The following is a 20,610-nucleotide window of genomic DNA, read 5'->3' as shown; positions in this document are numbered from 1 at the left end:
AAAAGGGCCATGTGAGGAAAAGCAGGCTCTCTGTGTGCAGGTGTCAGTGGAAGCCTGGAGCTGCTCTGGGAGCAGTCAGTACACAGAGAATTGAACAGATGGCTGGTTCTGCCTCTGTTTAGTTATGTGGGGTCTTACACTGAGCAAGTGTTTGGACTTTTAGTTTCCTTTCTGTTTCCTTCAGCACCTTAAGGGAGGAAAAGCTTATTTGGTGTACAGTTAATTCATATCCCCTCATTGCAAGGAAGTCAAGGCAGGAGCTCAGGACAGCTGGCCACATCACAGCCACAATCTAGGGCAGGGAAAGAACGGCACATACACGAACGGTGCATGTGTGTTTACTTGCTTGTGCTCAGCCTAACTCCTCCACTTTCACTCATGTCAAGACCCTTTGTCTAGAAGATGCTGCCTTTCAGGGAGGGCTGGTTCTTCCTACAGTTACCATAATTCAGACAATCCCCTACATCAAGTTCAAAGACCAACCCCAGTGTAGACAATCTTAGAAGACTCTAGGTTGTGTCCAACTGTTAAGGCAACAGACTTGATCCACAATAGCAGTTGTGAGCTGCTGGGCCCATGTGGTACTATCAGTGGTTGGCTCTAGCAAGTGTACTTGGGGAGCTGGGCTTCAAGTCAGCTCTGCCTCTTGGTGTGGATCTCAGTTCTTAATATTATATATGTACGTTAGCTGTTCAGCAGGGATGCTGGGGGATCTTGAGTCTCATGCTAGCCATATGTTACATTCAGAACATGATATTCCTCACAGTGGCTGTTGAGTGCAGAAGAGCCAGTCTTTGGAAGAAGCAGTAGAGCACTTAGTCTGCACAGGCACCAGGCTTATCTGTCACTCAGTCTGTGCTGACAGTGGCCCTGTGATGCTTAGAAAGACTAATGAGAAAGCTGGGTCACCCAGCAACTTCAGATATTTTGAGTTCAGGCTACAAAATCTTAGTGGAACAAGGGACTATGACTACTACCCTAAGGAAGGGCTGGGGTCAGAGAGGTAGAAGGAGCACTTCTGTCTAAATCTTTACTTGTGAATGTCTTCCTTGTTTTTGTTTTTCTTTTTTTTTGAGAGATGGTCTCACTCTTAAGTTACTTTCCGGTTGTTATGAAGAGACACCATGAAGCAATTTATAAAAGAAAGCATTTAATTCAGGGATTGCTAACAGTTCCAGAGAGTGAATCAGTGACCATCATGTTGGGGAGCAAAGCATTGAGCAGGTGGGCATGGCACTAGAGCAGTAGCTGAGAACCTACGTCTGATCCACAAGTAGGAGGCAGAGAGCAAAATTGGGACTTGTGTGAGCATTTGAAATCTCAAAGCACCCCACTTCCAGCAAGGCCACACCTCCTAATCCTCAAACAGTTCTACAACTGGGGACCAGTCATTCAAATATATGAGCCTATGGGAGCCATTCTCACTCAAGCCACCACACTCTAGGCCAGGTGGGCCTGGGTCTTGCAGTGCCTTTGCTTTTAAAATGATGGGATTATGGTATATGTCACCACTTCTGCAGTCTGAGGGACAGGAATGTTTGTCTCACAGTGTAGTCCAGTTTATGTTTGTTTGTATGTTCTTTGAGGCAGGGTCTTAACTTTCCAGTAACTTTGGCTGTCCTGTATCAGGCTGGCCTCTATCTCAAAGAGTTCCACCTGCTTTGGTCTTCTGAGTGTTGGGATTAATGGCGTGTATCACTGCCCCCAGCTTGTTTATGTTTTTGTGAAGCTGTTCTTTGGGACTAGATCCTAATGTTGTGATCCTTTAATCATGTTCTGGTGACCCCACTCATAACATTGTTTTGTTGCTACTTTATCACTGCAATTTTGCTATCGTTATGAATTGTAATGTAGATATCTGATGTGTGACCCCTTTGAAAGGGTCCTTTGACCTTCAGAGGGGTCATTAACCCACAAGTTGAGAACCTCTGAGTTAGAGAGATGTCTCAGAGGTTAAAAGCATTTGCTGTTCTTCCAGCAGATCTGAGTTCAGTTACCAGCACCCATGTTAGGCAGCTTATAAATACACTCTAGGAGGATCCAGTGACTTCTTTTGCCTTCTGCTGACACACAAACATGTATGGTGTACACACAAACACATAAATAAAAAAAACTTAAAAAAAATAAAAAAACAGCTGCTCTTCGTAAGATTGGGGTTGTCCTCAGACTTGGGTTCTTGTGTCTCAGCCTCCTGAATGCTGTCATACAGTGTTTGCCACGTTTGGCCTCTTCCTGTTTCTTTAGCTAGTTCATTTTGGATTTCTCAGTGCTCACTCACTGTGTGTCCTGGGTACCTCAGTGTACTGTCTGCTTTTTATTTCAAGGCTCCTATGTCTTTAAAGTAGGGATTTATAATAATAGCTGGTTGAGAACTGTGACCCCGACGTCAGAGTCTTTGGGGTGTGATTTGTACAGTCTCTGCCTAGGTGGCTCCACTGTGTACAGGCAGGGGTAGAGTCCTTGCTCTTGCTTTCGTATAACTTTTGTACTTTTGTTGAAGTAAGAACTTAGCCGTGCTCACACAGCGGCAGAACATTGTCTGCCCAAGGTACCTCTGCACCCTGCCACAAAGAATCAACCAGTTTTATAAAAACAGAACAGGACATACTGTCCATTAGTTGAGTGTTTCCAGAAACATGGATGCAATCTCTTCTCTGATTCATGCACCTCCTGAGGCCACCAGAAACACTCATTTCCTTGGTGACTGTCTTCCTTAGATGAGCACTGATCTCCAACACTGGAAATGTCTATCCTTTTCAAGCTGGAGAAACAAGGAAGGTCAATTTTGGTATGGAGCCACAGATGAAGAAAAATGTCAGTGTATATTCATCCATCAACCAAATATTTCTTGAGCAACTACTTTATACTGTTGTGTTGAAGGGCAGGTGTTGTAGGAGTGAGCGCTCCAGGTGAAGTGGAGCATAATTGTGTTGTAGGAACACCCCCGAGAGTGCTCATTATGCAGTGAACTAGGATTTGGGGGCAGGAGATGCACCAATAGAGGGCGAAGGAAGAAGAATCTTTCAAGAGAAAGAGGATGGATAGTCTTGAATGTATGTAGAGAACCCATGGTTTCAGTACACTCTGAGTTGGGCAGAAATGTGCAAGTCCTGTTTGTGCACAGGTAGAATGCAGGGCTGAGGGATGAGGAGCCAGCCATACATCTGGGTATTGTCTGGGAATGGTAGCATACCTCTGTAATCCCAGCACTGGAGGCTGAGGCAGGAAGAGCTTGAGTTCAGGGCAGTTTGGGCCATGTAGTAAGACTCTGACTTAAAAAAACAGATCCAGGAGCTAGAGACATGGATGGCTCAGTGGTCAAGAGCACCGTCTGCTCTTCCAGAGGTCCTGAGTTCAATACCCAGCAACCACATGGTGGCTCACAACCATCTGTAATGGGATCTGATGCCCTCTTCTGGTGTGTGTGTGTCTAAAGATAGCTACAGTGTATTCATATACATAAAATAAATACATCTTTAAAAAGAAAAAATAGATCCAGAACACATGCCTTTAATCCCAGCACTTGGGAGGAGAAACAAGCATATCTCTGTGAGTTTTGAGGCCATTGTGATCTACATAGTTGATAAGTTATTCTCCATTGATGAAATGAGCCAGTTCAAGCAAAATTAGAGTTTATAAAGGCAGGTTTATTGGGAAGCCACTCTATCAGGGAAGTTGCCATAGGGGAGGGAGATACAGAGGAGGAGTAGAGAAAGAACACACAGGGAGAGAGGAGAGGATAGGGAGACCAGAGTGTCTGGATTATATAAGGAAGAGCCTCTGGGGTAGGGGGATCTCCGCCCCCCCCCTTAGCTGGAAAGTTCAGGGCAGAGGGTGGTGCGTGCCAGCTTCTAGTGAACTGCAGACACATAGGGGCTGAAGGATGCTGGGAGAACCTGGAGGGCTGGAGGTCTGTTTTGATATGTAAAGCATGCCCCTCAGCCCTTTGTCTTGGGTCTGAATCCCAACAGTAGTGAGTTCCAGAACACCGAGGTCTATGTAAAGAGACCCTACCTCAAAACAAAACCAGCCGACTAGACAAAACCCCAAACAACAAAACAACAAAAACCAGGTGGGGGGAAAGAAGCTTGGACTTGCTGACAAGACTGGTGGTGGAGAGATGGAAGACAACAGTAGGGCTTCAGGGGATGAAGTGGAGCTAAAAGGCAGTCCTCAGTCTCAGACCTTTGGCCTCATTTTGAACTGAACTGAAACTTTGGGTTTACGTTTTAATCCTCTAAGGAAGAGCAAACATTGTGTGTGTGTGTGTTTCGTTTTTTTGAGACAGGGTCTCTCTGTGTGGCCCTGGCTGTCCTGGAACTCACCCTGTAGACCAGGCTGGCCTCGAACTCACAAAAGATTCACATGCATGTCTCTACATTCTCAGTGCTGGGATTAAAGGCATGTGCCACTATGCCCAGCTTATAATTCTTACTGTGTGTGTTTCGTGTGTGTCTGTCCGTCCGTCCTTCCTTCCTTAAGATACTATGGAAAAATGAAATGAGTAATATTGTTGGAGCAAGCAGTAGGTGTTCTGTGATACTTACTTTATTCAACGATAATTTGTTATTTGCCCAAGTAATCTCCATTCATGCTGCTAATTATTATTGTAGCTGCCGTTATTTTGTATTTACTTAGAAAATAAGGTTTTGAGAACAGACTGGATATATAAAAACAAATCTTGCCAGAGAAATTGGTGTTGCTTATTATACTTGTGCCCCCTGCCACTCAGCTGAATGGAGTGTTGGAATCCTGGGTGGTCACTTAGCCTTGTCTGCTCTTGCCTGCAGTTCTGTTGGGTAGGGACTTCTGTTTGTCTTACGAAGGGCAGAGAGGATTTAAAATGTTCGTCTATCTTATATTTTTTTAGAAATGATTTCATATTGGCTGTCTCATATCAAATAAAGTAGCTCTTGCTAGCCATTCTGAGGGTTTATGTTTGTATACATATCACACAGGCAGGGCATGAGAAAAAGTAATGAGTACAGGTGCATATGATATGAACCCTATTTGAAGTGCTGTCTTAGATGCTTGTAGAGTTTGGAGCTTGTCATTTCTGGTGCCATGACCAGCATCAACTTTAATAAGTAGGGGAGACCAGGAACAAGATCCATCCATGTAACGCACATCCTCTAAACAAGCCCCACCTCCCTATCTGTACTGCCTCCCTCCCTGTCATACCATCTGATTATGAATTCATCAGTAGGTTAAGTTTGGTCGGATCACTTCACCATGGCCATCAGCTGGCAACCAGACCTCTGACACGTGAGCCTTTGGGCGATGTTTTAGATTCAAGCCATAGCAGTGAACTTGCTTGGTGTAGAGGAGCCTATGCTAAAAACTAAACATCGAACTCTAGTCTATATTTGGCTCCTAATAAGCTGCACAGCATCTTCTACTGGGAAAGCTAGCAATTTGAGGACTTCAGGACCTGACCTGGGAACCTTTGCCTCTGCAGTTCCTAGAAGCTGTGCGTTTGGGTGCTTCTTTAGGCTAGCCTGATCCTGAAGCCAGATATGGCAGGTCTCGCTGTTCTCCCTATTTGACATTGGCCTGCCATACCAGCCAGAGTGACATAGCTTTGCAAACAGGGCTCCCAAAGAGTCCACAAGATTCCAGGTCCTCTGGAAGAGCAGCCATTGCTTTTAACCACTAAGCCATCTCTTCAGGCCCTTGAAGAACATTTTTGAAGATTTATTAGTATTATCAGTGTGTGTGAGATGGATGTATGGGTACACTTATGGAGGTCAGAGAGCAACTTTGTTAAAGTCTGTTCTCTCAGCCCATCTGTGTGTGGGCTCTGGGAAGCATACTCAGGTTACAGTCGTGCACAACAGCACTTTGCCAGATGTCAGACCCTGAAAGAAAAAACTTTTTTTTGAGACAGAGTCTGACTGTATGTATAGCTCTGGCTGGTCTGGAACTCAGAGCTCTGCCTGCCTTCGCCTCCTAAGTATTACTAGGATTAAAGACATGGGCCACTAAGTCCAGCCTCTTGAAGAAATTTAAAAAATAAGTAAGTAAATATAAGTGTAACTTTTTTTTTTCCCCTGAGACAGGGTTTCTCTGTGTAGCCCTGGCTGTCCTGGAACTCATTCTGTAGACCAGGCTGGCTTCGAACTCAGAAATCCGCCTGCCTCTGCCTCCTGAGTGCTGGGACTGAAGGTGTGCGCCACCACCGCCCGGCTAATATAAGTGTAACTTGAATGGATGGTATATGTCTATAATTCCAACACTAGGAAGACTAATACAAGAGGATCAGGAGTTCAAGGCCAGTTTGGAATGCTCTCTGAAACCCTATCTCAAATGCTAAAACCATAAACAAATTTAATATAGCCTAAACTGTGTTTATAAAGCCAACAATAATGCATAGTAAGGACTCTGGGCTCTGGGTCCGCTCACCACTCACCCCACTTACCCAGGTTCGGCCAGAGCACTTTCCAGTCTGGTAAATAGCTCTGCTAACACTGAGAGCCCATATGGCTGGACTAATTTTTTTTTTTGGGGGGGGGGGCAATCTTTTATCTTTTATGCTGTATTTCTCTTGTGACTTTTCTATGTTTAGATATATTTGAATACAGAAATGTTAGTATATACAATGGTCAATATTATTCATTACACTCAGTCTCTGTAAGTTTGTGGTCAAAGAGAAATAAGCCGTACTATAAAACCTCAACTTAAATGTATCACCTAGGTTTGCATTATATGACAGTCATAACTGTCTAACACATGCTCAGAGTATACCCTCATCATGAAACAACGAATAGTCATGCTTTTCCAGGCAGGTGCTTCCCAGAACTAAAGCTGCCTTCGACCTTTCCAAACTCCATCTGTACTTACGCTAACTCCCACCAACTCAATACAAAGGGTCAGAGTAGCACTGCCATTTGAAGGCAGGCTCAGGAGTCAAGGAGACCTGCCCTGAGAAGAAAGGAGAGTGAAGAGGCCAGTGCAAGGTCATGACCATATTTAATCTGCTGCTCCCTCCCCCAGGAGGCAGGGAACTCATGGGATATCTGCAAGGGCGAGGGCTTCATTACATTACTTCATTACTTCATTCCTTCACCCTCAATGACTGACCATGCAGAAAGGCCCTGACCACTTGATTATGTTTTCAAGTTAAGAGCTAAGCTTCCTGGTTTGTTTTTTCCATTGTAATAGGAAAGACTAAAACCCTCTAAATGTAATCTGCTTCAAAGAACTGAATTTAGAAAACTCTGATGGCTGCTGGTCCTTCTGACCTAATTGGCCAATGATGTAGAACACTCCCAAATCACTGCCCCGCTCCTCTCCCTCCACATACAAAAACATACTCTCACAGACCATTAACTGCAGCCAGTGACCCTGCCAACAGCCTGTGATACAGGGCTGGGACCTCAGCAGGTCAGAGCCTCAGGATCAAAGAGGATGTCACAGCTCTGTGACCGAGAGCCATGTACACGTACTTGCTCTAAGCTGCCATGGTACCACGTGTTTTAAACGGATACTTCAACCTTCAATGTTTAAAGTCGTGACAACTTGCTTAAGCTACCTTCTTTCCTGAACACATTCGTAAAGCTTGACCATCAGGAACATATTTTTCATGCCAGAAATACACACCTTGTTTATAAATCAACACACCGACAAAACTGGTACCCACTGTCTTTGCCCAGGGAATTCCCTGCTAGAAGAATTCCTCCCACCACAGATTGTTTTGTTTAAGTGGCTCTTTTACTTGATCTTAAATCTTAACCATGGCTGCAGCTTCTGAGAAATCACTAACTTTCCTATGTTAGGTTCATACTTCTAAAAGAACAAAATGCCCAAAAGAGAGTTCCAGTTAGGGTTTCTGACACCCTTATACAGATATACATGCAGGCAAAATACCAGTGAGCATAAAATAAAAATAAATTAGATTTAATTTTTTTCCTTCAATAATCTTAGCTTACTGAAACTTTATAAATTTTTCAGGTTTTTTGACACAGATTAGAACACAAATCAATTGCACATTGAATATAACATAATTTTATAAACATAATTTCTTTAAGAATTGAATCTAGGGGCTGATTGTACCTGTCAGTGGTTAAGACTGCTCACTGGTTAAGAGGTCCTGAGTTGAGTTCCAGCAACCACATGGTGGCTCACAACCAAAGGAATCTGATGCCCTCTTCTGGTGTCTGAAGACATCAACATTGTACTCATATATAAAATAAATAAATTCCATTAAGGCCTCACATGCTAAGCAGGTGAACATCCAGCCCAGTTCCAAGTTTTTATTTATTTATTTTGGTTTTTTCGAGACAGGGTTTCTCTGTGTAGCCCTGGCTGTCCTGGAACTCACTCTGTAGACCAGGCTGGCCTCGAACTCAGAAATCTGCCTGCCTCTGCCTCTGCACGCCTAGATTAAAGGCGTGCACCATCACTGCCTGTATTATTTTAATACAGAGTCTTACACAGTTGCCCAGGCTACATAGGACAGATCTGTAGCCTAGGCTGAGCTTGAACACACTTGTAACCAGACCCCTCCCTCCCCTCCCCTTCCTTCTTCTTCTTCCTCCTTCTTCCTCTTCTTTTTTTCTTGGCTTTTTTTTTTTTTAAAGATTTATTTATCATATGTAAGTACACTGTAGCTGTCTTCAGACATTCCAGAAGAGGGCATCAGATCTCATTACGGATGATTGTGAGCCACCATGTGGTTGCTGGGATTTGAACTCAGGACCTTTGGAAGAGCAGTCAGTGCTCTTACCCACTGAGCCATCTCGCCAGCCCCTTTTCTTGGCTTTTATTTTGAACATGGTATACCATGTAGCTGTGGGTGGCTGGGAACTCTCGATGTAGACTAGGCTAACCCAAACTTACAGAGATCTCTTATAGAACTCTTCTGTCTCTGCCTTCTGAGTGCTGGAATTCAAGGAATGCAAAAATAGGAAGAAAAAAGAAAAAGAAAAAAAAAGAAAGAAAAGAAAAGCTTTTTTGTTGTAAAACCAGACAGGAGTGATGATTCATGCTTGTATTCCCAGTGCTTGGGAGGTAGATACAGGAGGATCAAGAGTTCAAAGTCATTCTTTGCTTCATAGCAAGTTTGAGGCCCCATAAGTTACAAGAAATGCTGCCTCAAAACCAAACAGACAAAATATAGAAATCCCCCTTTCAAACCCACTTCCCTAGAAACAAACCGCATAGACAGCTGCGTACTCTCTAGCCTGGGCCTACCCCCAGGTTCACCCAAGAGGTCTTTAGAGTCAGCTTTGATTGTACCTGTCTTCTGTGGAGTTCTCCCTGAAGGCTCTTCCAGCTGCTCGCTCTCTCTCTCCCTTTCTAAGTAGGGACGTAAACCTTTAACTTTTGCATGCTAAGCAAATGCTGTACCTAAAAGCTACACCCCAGTTCCACCCCAGTTCACACTTTCTTACTCATAAGTAGGAGTAAGTTCTTAATACTGAAAAGTATAGTAACTATATAAGCCAGCAAGCTGCTCCTTTTTAAATGTACTGTACTATATATAATTCTATATGTCCTACTGTTATTTGACTAGCAGCCTAGTAGGTTTTACACCAGTGGCCACAGTGTGAGTGGTACCTTGTATTGTGGTTGGGCATTGGGAATTTTTTAGCTTTATTGTAATTTTATATGGCCACTATCATAAATGTGCTCTAGAACATTGGTATGTGCCTGTGACTGCCTAGTTAAGTGGATTACTGTTTGTGATTTGGTAATGCATATAAAATCCTAATTGAATAGAGTATGAAATTTAGAAAGACTGCTCAGTAATTGAAGCCTCACACCTATCCTTCAGGGTAAGCAGTCTGCAGATGTGTGCTGAAGTGTTAATTGTGTGGTCTTAAGATAATTGTAGTTTGCTTTTATTGGATTCCTGGATGCCATGTGAGTTGAAGGTACATTCCTACCGAGTCTGGCCATCCACCCCTGGCCCCAGCCCCCACTTCCACTACACCTCCTGTACTATCTGCTTTAACCAAATGGATGATTAGATTTAGCCCTTGTCTCTGGGCTCTTTTGAACCCTTTTCCATCCTTAGTGACCAGTTTAGGCATTGACTGTTAAAGACTGGACCCTGTTATGGAAATGAGCTCCTAAGGCATCCTTGTGGATTTTTTTTTAAAATGTCTAAATTGCATGATTCTGAGGAATGCTTTGATTTTTCTGGAGACAAGGCCTTGCTATGTATCCTTAGCTGACCTGAAATTTGCTGTGATCCTGTCCCCTATGTCTCTGCCTTCCTCCTGCTGGATGCTTGGTTTGAATAATGTTTCCTGGTTAATTTTGCAGTGCTGTGGACTAAGCCCAGGACCTTGCACATACTAAGCAAGCCCTCTTCCAGTGAGCTGTGCCTCTTGCTCAGCTCTTGCATAAACGTCCCCGTGTGGTGTGTGTCTGTGCAGGAGTATGTGTATGCAGGGGCAGGCAGAGCAGAGGCCAAGTCCTCCACGGTGTTGAACTTACAGGGTTTATACTGCCTGGGAGCCAGAACTAAGTCCTCTATGAGAACAGCACACTCTGAACCTCTGAGCCATCTCTTCATTCCCAACTTCAAAGTCGATATCTTACTTAAAAAAAAAAAAGATTAATTTATTTGTGTATATGAGTGATCTATTTGTATGTATGCCTGTATGACAGAAGAGGGTATTTTACAGAAGTTGGCATCAGATTCCATTATAGATGGTAGTGAGTTACCATCTATAATGTGCTGGGAATTGAACTCAGGACCTATGTAGGAATGGCCAGTGTGCTCTTAACCTTTGAGCCATCTCTCCAGCTCCATCATGTTATTTTAAAAAAATGTGGCATGTGTAAGTGCTTCAGGTTCAACCCAGGACCTTGTTCCATGGTAAGCATGTCCCCTAGCCCAGAGTTGGTTTTGTTTTGTTTTTGAGACAGGGTTCCTCTGTGTAGCCCTGGCTGTCTTGTAACTCGCTGTGTAGGCCAAGATGGCTTGAACTCACAGAGATCTGAGCACCTCTGCGTTCACACTGCTGGGATCAAAGGTGTGCTAAACCTGTCGCCCTGAGCTTATTTATGTTATCATTTTCCTTTTTCTTTTTGTTGAGGAGGTGGGGTGTACTGGAGATTGAACCTAGGAACCTCTAACCATTAGTTATATTCCCAGTCTTTTGCATTTTATTTATTTTATTAATACTCCTGAATTTGGGTCTTATTAAGTTGCCTGGGCAGGCCTTGACCTTGTATTCCACCTACCTCAGTCTCTTGAGTAGCTAGGATTATAGGCCTGGCTCTAAAATAAACAGCCCCGAACTACTTTTGGAGATGGGATCTCACTATAAAGTTGAGACTTCAGTTCTTTCCAGTTTCCTGGCCTTAGCCTCCTAAATATTGGGATTGCAGGGAGGAGTTAAAGTGAATCTTGTTTAAAAAAACTGCATAAGTTGGGCATAATTGTACATGCTATGGAGGCAGGAGAACCAGGAGTTCAAGGCCAGAACCCACTAGAGGGTTTGAGGTCAATTTGGACACAATATCCTGTCTCCGAAATAACAAAATAGGAGAGAAATTCATGCCATAAAATTCATCATGTGAACAGTTTTTAAGTGTGACTTAATAGTGAATAATATTTAACCACTGCATGTGGAGTGTAATGGAGTGTGGAATTGCTCAGTGAGCCTCCCACACAGGGTATTCAAAGTCAGCTTGGATTACAGACCAGGGTCTAGTAGAGAACAGCTGTTTAGTTCTGGGCTTTCAACTATATTCTTCCCCCTTCTCTAGCACATGTTTTCACCTGTGTGTGTTATAAAGGTTGAGGTCTTTGCTTCGTTTCTGTGATTATTGGGAAAAAATCAAGCCACCATCAGCAGAACTCCCTGCCCCCTGTAGCTTTCCTTGGTACCTGTGATAAGTGAGGATTTACAGACGTTTTCTAAGTGAGAGAGGCTTTTAAAGTAGCTTTTCTCGTTGATGGACAGGATAGGTGTGCTTACTTCTCAGAGGCGGCAATTTTCTCTCCCACAGGTTTTTACCCTTAAGTCTGTTTATGTGGCCCTGGCTGCTTCTGACTGACTGGGCCTGGTTGTTCCTCCCCATGGCTTGAAATCATCTCTTACCAATATCATGCCAGAGAAATCCTGGCTGCTTCCAGAGTCAAGAACGGTTCTTAGGTGAGACTTCAAATTCTCGCCAGCAACCTTCTTTATCTGTGTTACAGAGTACAAAAGACCTTTTAAAAACTGGAAGCAGAAAGTCCGCTTGTCTTTTTCATATTTGGAGTCCAAATAAATTTCACAGCCTTGGGTTTCGCTGTGTTTAGATCCCTGTCTGCCTTTTAGACTGAACTGCTTTAACCAGTTAACTTTACAGAGGTTTTCTGTTAATATTGAACTCACAGTATTGAATTTTAACTTTTGTGTATGTGGACTAAAAAAGCCTTTTTGTTAGGTGTAGCCTAAAGTGATTGTTTTAATTAAAATTTCTTTTTAATTTTCCCAAGACCATTTAAAACAGAGACTTAGTACTTCATTATTTTAATTGTGTTTTAAGAGGAAAATCTCATTTTCCTTAAATGTTTTAATTACAAGAGTGAGCAGTAGATGTCTGACAGTGTCAGTAAGGCTTTAAGGTAGCAGAGCTGGTGAGTGTTCCCCTCCATTCTAGCAGTGTGTGAAGCAGCAGTAAGTAGAGTGTGGTTCACAAGGAGCTGGATCTTACAACTTTTCCTTTATTCTTAGAGAGTGAAAACTCATAGCTGCTCTTTAAAGAGTTTTTAGGTTAAGATAGGTAAAAGTTTTATTCCTGGAGTTTTGGTTATTGTGGACTGAATATACCATATGTGCATTTAATTTTTGAACTCACTGAGTGGAGCACTAACTGAGTCCCCCGTGAGCACAGGCACACATTACATGTGGGGAGGCACCAGAGTGGTCCAGAGCTGCCTTTGTCCCAGGGCCCAGGTCTGTGGGAATAAGACTCTCTACTCCTCAGGTACTCAAGCTTTCTGAACATGATAGGGTCATAAAGGCCTGGTGCCTCCCAGCAGGTGACATGCTTCAGTTATGTCTAAGTAGGGCTCTGTATAGGTGATAAGAAGGGTTAGAAGGCCCCTTTCCTGCTGCATTCATTCTGCCTCAGCTGACTGGAGTCCTTGCCAGACACAGCATAGTGATTTTGATTCCCCATGTATCAAATGGCTGATGTATAATTTCTACTTCCAAGGCAACTTTTGATATTTTGGGTTACCTTTTAGGTACTTATGAAATGTCACTTTGCTTCTGCCCATTTGAGACTTCCATTTTTAGATTAAAGGCGTCTGATAGATTACTGCAGACTTCCCAAGAGCTTGGTGGGAGTCTTGTCTTCAAATATTCTTTTACCTTCAGGCGAAGATGTGGCTGTTAGATGCTTACTGTATGCTTGGCTCAGCAGTGAGGTCGGGGAGTCTCCGAGCTCTCAGGGAAGTCCTGAGCAGCCTGAGTGGCTGCTCCTACACTGCTGACAGAGAAAGAAGGCTCTGTCTTTCCCAGGTTCTGTAGGCACCAACACTTTTTTGTAGTCCAATCTGGCCATGTGAGTAGTGGAATTTAGGTGTGCACCACCCATCCAAACCTCTAACACATTTAATTAGTTAAACATTTTGGGGTGCAAAGTCTCCCTGTTGTAGCCCTCCTGTCCTTGAATTTGCTAGGTTGCCCAAGCTAGCCTCAAGTTTGAAATCCTCATGTGTTAGCTTCTCTGCTGCTAAGAGTTTAGGCCTGTGTCACCCATATTTGGCTTCTTCAGCTCTTCTAATACCTTCCAAGTTTCTCTGGTCTATGGGGATAGAGAGTGTCTAAGGCTGCTGTCAGACAAACTTATCTTTTACCCTGTATACCAGGGCCACTAGACATGTTGTTCAGAGAGCCAGGGTCTATGTTAAGCTCCAAGAGGGCCTGTTTTTATGCAATTGTATTTTGCTGGCATAGGGCATCCCTGGGAGTGCAGATTGCTTTGTGTGCACTGCCCTGCATCCCTGTCGGCACCACACTGCTCATCTCTCAGGAGAGCTCTGACAGCAGTGAGTGAGGGCAGGTACGATCTATTCAGAGGATCGACCATGAGACCTGGTGTCACAGAAGGTGTACATGTATATGAAGTGTTAACTCTGCGTGCCTCGTCAGGAGCACTGTACCCTTTCTCCTAACAGATTGTAGCCCCCCAGCTTTATACAACAGTGGTTGAATTTGTACTGTTCTTTTGGGTTTTGATCCCTGCAAGAAGGGAGACTATCTCTGGTGACCAAGAATGAGCATTTGAGACTTGTACAAAAATTTTCCAGAGCTAGTCAGACGGCTTAATGGGTAAAGGCACTTGGTGCCAATCCTGATGAACTATGAATCCTAAGATCCATGTGATTAAAGGAGACTCCCCAAAGTTATCCTTTGACTTCAGTATGCCTGCTGTGACATGCACCCTCTCCCCAGTAAAGAAATAAAAATGAAAATTTGTCCCAGAGGGACAGCTTATATAGGCATGTGGATATAATTTATAAGGCTTCTAGCACAAGCAGGCATGACTCTTGCTTATAGAAAGCCAGCATCAGAAAGACACTCAGGCTGCTTTTAGCCAAGTAGCAGAAACTGTCTTTTCTCCCCAGAGCATGGAAAACCAGCACATAGTAGTTGGAGTTGTGCCCTGGACATTGCCTGACTGCTAAATGCAGAGCTGTTAGTCATGCCTGTGAAACAGATACCCCATGTGACATGTGACCACAGATAGTAGGACTAAGCTCATGCTTTTAGTGGGGTAGGGTGTGTCTTATAACTAGTGCTGTTTCCAAATAAGCTAAGATTTAAAATTGAGAATCAGGCCGGGGAAGTAAAAGATCTACTGGACCTAGAAGATTAGATGGAAAAGTAAATGAACTAAATTAGAAAAAAAAAGTAGTAAAAATGAAAAGGCCCACACCCTCCTGTGTATCCATTAGGTGAACGCCTAGTACTGAAATGTACCCCTTCCGTGCTTCCAGGAGTTGAGCACAGGCTTTGCACATGCTAGACAGGAACTTCACTGCTGAAGCCCACTCACAGCCCAGCAGCTGGGGCAGGTTAGGGAGGGAGAGTGGGGAACAGACAAGAAGTGGGATAAATAGGGCAGAGTCTCCAGATACCGATGCGAGTTTGGGTTTTAGTTACTATTTCAAAATTTCCCCAACACTCATGGGAACAATTCAAATCCAAAAGTTATAAAACTGGTCTCCAACTCCCTATAGAGTCCAGGATACTTGTATTTCTGGTCCTCCTGGCTTCACTTCCCAGGGCTAGGATTCCAGGCCTGTGTCACCATGTTTTGCAATTAAGTAATTAATGCCCATACCACCCCCTTGTGTGTGTGTGTGTGTGTGTGTACACAGTAGGACAACTGTGGGAACCAGTTCTTCTCTCTCCTGCCATATGGGATCTAGTGATTGAACTCAGGTTATTAGGCTTGGTGGTGTGAATCTTTACTCGGGCGTCTCGATGGCCCTTGCTTTGTTCTTTGAGGCAGAGTCTTGCTGTAGAGCCCTGGCTAATCTGCTGGTCCTTCTCCTTCCTTTTCCTTCTGCCTCCTGAGTGCTAGGATTTACAGGCCCAAGTGTGTGCCACCACACCCTGCTTAAGAGTTATTTCATATCACGTGACTCAGTAGAAAACACGCTAATGTCATACATACCTGAGTATGCAGATTTGTCAACGCTATCATTCTTCCATATTTTTATGATTGATTTAAGAAAATTTGGAGAGTCTAGAGAGATGGCTTAGTGATTTAAAGCATTTATTTGTAGCTCTTGCAAATGACCTGGGTTCAATTCCTGACACTCATATGGCAGCTTAAAATTATCCATAAGTATGGCTCCAGGGGATCTGAAACGTTTTCTGACCTTTGAGGACACAGGCATACACGTGGTGCACATACATGCAGGCAAACCATTCATACATAGAAAATAACTCAGCTGGGTGTGCTGGCATACTCCCTAGAGCTCAGCACTCTGGAGGCAGAAACAGGTGAGCACTAGGCTGGCCTGGTTTACAGAATGGGTTCTAGGGCAGCCAGGGCTACATAGGGAGACCCTGTCTCAAAAACCTAAAATAAAATAAAATTAATAAAGGTAAAAGGAAAAAAAGAAAGAAAGAAAAGGAGAAGTTGAGTGTGGTGTTTTAGGGGTGTTTGTAGCTTTGCTGGCCTGGTCTCTAGCATTCCTCTAGGGGCAGTGCTGCTTAGGGACAGAGTGTCAGCTAATGCCATTCATTTAGAGTTCCCTCTCACAACAAAACAAACAGTTGAACTTAATTCCACCTAGTTGTATTTTATAGAATTTTTTGTTCATTTAGTAATGTGAGTGATTTAATATGCTATAGTTTCAATATGTATTGTCCCTTTAAGTTATTTTTAGATGATTTATTCACTAATTTTATATGCACTGGTTTTGCTTATATACATGTCTGTGTGAGGGTGTCAGATTCCCTGGAACTGGAGTTACAGTTGTGAGCCACCATGTGGTTGCTGAGAATTGAACCTGGGTCCTCTGGAAGAGCAGCAAGTGCTCTTAACTACTAAGCCATCTCTCCAGCCTTCCCTTTAAATTACTAATGAGTTATTTTACGTTTTGTTTTTATATAAAATTTCAAACTTCAGTGTTATTTTACCCTTACTAGACCAATCAGTTTCCATCGCTAAGTAGCTGCTGAAGGACACAGGACTAAGAGGCTCTAGGAGGGCAGAATGTCTTGGCAGAACACTGGGGAAGTGTACAGTCTCAAAGCCGCCAACATGGTTTGAATGTTTGAATCTGTTCTTCTCTTGTAGGCGCTGGGTGCTCTAGGATGGAGCAGCTGTGCAGAGGGTGAGAATCCTACCCTGGGACCACATCGTTTGCTTTCTTCCTTAGCAGTTGGTGGCTTGAACAAACACTAGCCTGGGTGAGGATGTCTGTGGACAACTGGCTACTGCACCCCCTCTGGGGACAGACCTTTCTCCTCCTCCTGTCTGTGGCTGTGGCTCAGGCCCACTGGCCCAGTGAACCCTCAGAGGCTGTGAGGGACTGGAAGAACCAGCTTGAGGCATCCATGCACTCAGTTCTCTCCGACTTCCAGGAGGCTGTTCCCACCGTGGTTGGCATTCCAGACGGCACGGCTGTTGTTGGGCGCTCATTTCGAGTGAGCATTCCAACGGATTTAATTGCCTCCAGTGGGGAGATCATCAAGGTGAGACTGCATGCAAACACAGCTGAGGGAGGGAGAGGTCCCCTCTTCCACTTAGTTCTGATACTCGATGCCTTTTCCTCTTTTGTTGTATCTTACTGATTTATCTATTGAGACGGGGCTGGCTTGAGCACTCACATGTATGTATGAATACCACATGTGTGCCTGCTGCCTGCAGAGATCAGAAGCTGTCAGACTCACTGGGCCATGACTCCTACCTGAGCCATTCCTTCTTTAAGGCCCAGGCTGTGAAAGCTCCCAGCAACAGCTTTTTCTTTCCTTTTTTTTTTTTTTTTTTTTTTTTTTTGGTTTTTCGAGACAGGGTTTCTCTTTATAGCTCTGGCTGTCCTGGAGCTCACTTTGTAGACCAGGCTGGCCTCGAACTCAGAAATCCGCCTGCCTCTGCCTCCCGAGTGCTGGGATTAAAGGCGTGCGCCACCACGCCCGGCTTTCTTTCTTTTTTAAACTGTGTGTGCAGCCTACATGTATGTATGTGTGCCACTGAAGTCAGAAGAGGATGTGTGTTCCTTGGAACTGGGGTTACACATGGTCGTGAGCTCTCATTTGGGTGCTGAGAACCAAGCGCTCTAGAAGAGCACTCAGTGTTCTTCACCACCGAGCCGTCTCGGAGACAGAAGTGGCCCTGAACCACTCAGCATGGGTGCTGGGCACTGAACTTTGGGCCTTGTAAGAAATGTAGCCTTTTTTCCTTTTCTTTTCTCCCTTTTTTTCCTTTTTTGAGTTGTAAAATAATTACAATGTTTCTCCCTTCTTTTGTCTTCCCTCCAAACCCTCTCATATACCCCTCTTTAGACTTCTGGAAATTCATGGCATATATATATACATATATATACATATATATATATGTATGTGTGTATATATATATATATATATATATATATATATATATTTCTAAATACAACCTGCTTGGTCTGTATAATGTTACTTGTATGAATGTTTTCAGGGCTGACCATTTGGTACTAGGTAACCAATCAGCATGCTCGCCCTGGGGAAGTGCACCTCTCCTCCCAGCGTCCTCAGGTGCCCACAGTTGTCTGTGTAGGGTTGAGACCTCCTGGCCTTTCTCCATCCACTTTTGGGATGTCCATGGGTTTTATCCTTGTTACAGCTCACATTTGGGCAGTTATATTGGTGAGGCCTATGGGTGTTTTATTTTGTTTTGTTTTTGAAATAGGGTTTCACTATGTAGCACTGGCTGGAGTGGATCTCACTATGTAGACTAGACTATCCTTGAGTTCACAGAGATCTACCTCTGGCTCCCAAGTGCTGGGAAGAAGAAAGTATTCTTAACTGATAAAACTATTTCTCCAGCCTTTACTTTTAAATTACATTTATTTGGGTGTGGGTGTGGTGAGGGGAGTGTGTCTTGGATCTTGTGTGGAAATTAGAGGACTTGGTTCTCTCCTTCCATGTGGGTCCTGGGATCAGCTCATGTCTTAGTGTCAAGTCTAGCAACTCCAAGCATTGAGCCATCTTCTGTTCCTGGTTGTATTTTTAACGTTTTCTTAATTTGCTGCAGCTCGAGTTCTATCCCATGATTTATTATTATTATTATTTGTTTATTGTATTTTGGGTGCACTGTAACTGTCTTCAGAGACACCAGAAGAGGGCACCAAATCCCACTTCAGATAGTTGTGAGCTGGGAATTGAACTCAGGACCTCTGGAAGAGCAGTCAGTGCTCTTAACACTGAGCCGCCATCTCCAGCCTTATCCCATGATTTTAATACTTACTGTGGCTGTGGCTGTCCAGTGTTACTGTTTCTTTCCTGTCTTTGAAGTGGTGTCTCACTGTGTTCACAGAGATCTGCTTGCCAGTGTCTTCCCATTAAAGTGGTGTGGCACCGTGCCTGACATAAGGAACATTTTAGGTCAAATATGTTGGCACATGTTTATAATACTAGTCCTGGAGACGTGGAGGCAGGAAGATTAAGAGTTCAAGGCCATCCTAGGCTGGCATAGTCAGTTTGAGACCAGGTTGAACACATGAGACTCTGTCTGAAACAAGCAACAACAGAAAGAGTAATTTAGATGTTATCACCAGGATTTGTGTTTAGGATAGTCTCCAAGTCAGAGCTGACACCTCGTGCCTGTCACCCTCTGTCCAAGCCGTTCCTTGTTCCTTCTCAGGAAGCTCCTTATCTATGTTCCCGACTCACTCAGTCTTTTTCATACTAAAGTAAGAGATTTTGTCATTTTGAATCTACCCAGTGTCCTGTTACTGATTGGCATTAAGATCTAGGCCCTGCACTCTGTCCCCAGCTCTCCTTTCTCTCCCCATTGCTCTTTGTCTCTTACCCTCACCTCGTCCTCCCCTTTCTGTTCTGGTTACTCCTCTCCCAGGGCTATGTCTGCCTGTTGGCTCTATTCTCCTTTCCTTCTGCCCTTTTTCTTAGTATTGTCATCTCTTTCAGATTCAGTTTGAACATCCTTTGAGCTATTAGAGTTCTGTTCTCCATCTAGTGAGAGCAGTCTTCCCACAAACCCTGTCACCTTCTTAAATGTCTGTCCTGGTCACCCGCCATAGTGCTTGCCTATAAACCCAGCACTCTAGGAGGCTGAGATGGTTGAAGGCCAGCCTAGGTTACAGAGTAAGACTTGTCTATAAAACAGAAACAAACAAACAAACCCTGAGTAATAAATACACGCTTGAAATTCTCGCTTTATGTTACTTTGTATGTTGTCTCCTGTTACCGAGTAGACCTTCAAATGATTCTAAGCTAGCAGAGTGAATAAAGATTCCTCTCCACCTCAAACTTGGTTTGAATTCTCAAAACCTCTGTACACTGGTATGAGTGTTGGGTCTGTGCCACTCCAGGCCATGCTGTGGCCCTAGTCTGTCGTGGAGAGTCTCCAGCTGCAGGTCCTCCTTATGTGCCCAGCCTGCACCATGGAGAGCCAGCAGCAACTCCAGCTTAGTACCTCCTCTTTAGAGTAATTGGGGAGGAGTTGGTGTCAGGTAGGAGGGAGCAAGCCTATAATTTTAACATGCAGGAGGATTTCTTTCAGTTTGAGCTCAGTTTCAGCTGCAAAGTGAGGCCCTGTCTGGAAAAATATAACAAAAAAGGCAAGAAATACTTCATATCACCTGAAAGAGTGATATATATTGATATGATGTCCCTGCAGAGCCCTCCCCGAGCTCTCACTTTGGCACAGCCTGTGGGCGTGGCTTTTCTTCACCCCTGCTTTGTTCAGCCTCCTTGCTTTCAGACAATGTGGACTTTTCCTCAGCCCAAGCTGTTGGCTGGCTGGGAGCAGCCCTTGCTGGGACTCTGCTCAGCCGCTGGCATGGGCTGCCTAATTGTTTCCCTGAGAACAATGGCTGCTCTCTGTGGTCAGGAAGAGGGGTTCATGAAAGGGGCTTTTTTTGGGGGGGGGATGCTTGAGAGCTTTGTGGCAATGCAGCCTGCGTGAGATGAACTACAG

General features: G+C 44.0%; 1 protein-coding gene across 7 annotated transcripts in view; it reads left to right on the top strand.

Annotated features, from left to right (window-relative positions):
- Dag1 (dystroglycan 1) overlaps positions 1 to 20,610 on the top strand; it is a 68,817-nt gene that overhangs the window by 39,211 nt on the left and 8,996 nt on the right. For all 7 annotated transcript variants that reach the window (XM_021171406.3, XM_029481415.2, XM_085828017.1 and 4 more), the window contains one exon: positions 16,771 to 17,168. In XM_021171406.3, the coding sequence (XP_021027065.1) occupies positions 16,890 to 17,168 (279 nt within the window). In that variant the 5' untranslated portion in view covers positions 16,771 to 16,889. The remainder of the gene's footprint in view (positions 1 to 16,770; positions 17,169 to 20,610) is intronic.

The sequence above is a fragment of the Mus caroli genome, unplaced genomic scaffold (genome assembly GCF_978045245.1).
Source record: "Mus caroli unplaced genomic scaffold, Mus_caroli_1 scaffold_11, whole genome shotgun sequence".
In the NCBI taxonomy this organism is placed as follows: Eukaryota; Metazoa; Chordata; class Mammalia; order Rodentia; family Muridae; genus Mus; species Mus caroli.
The sequence above is the reverse complement of the archived record's forward strand: the minus strand, read 5'-3'. Positions and strand labels throughout refer to the sequence as shown.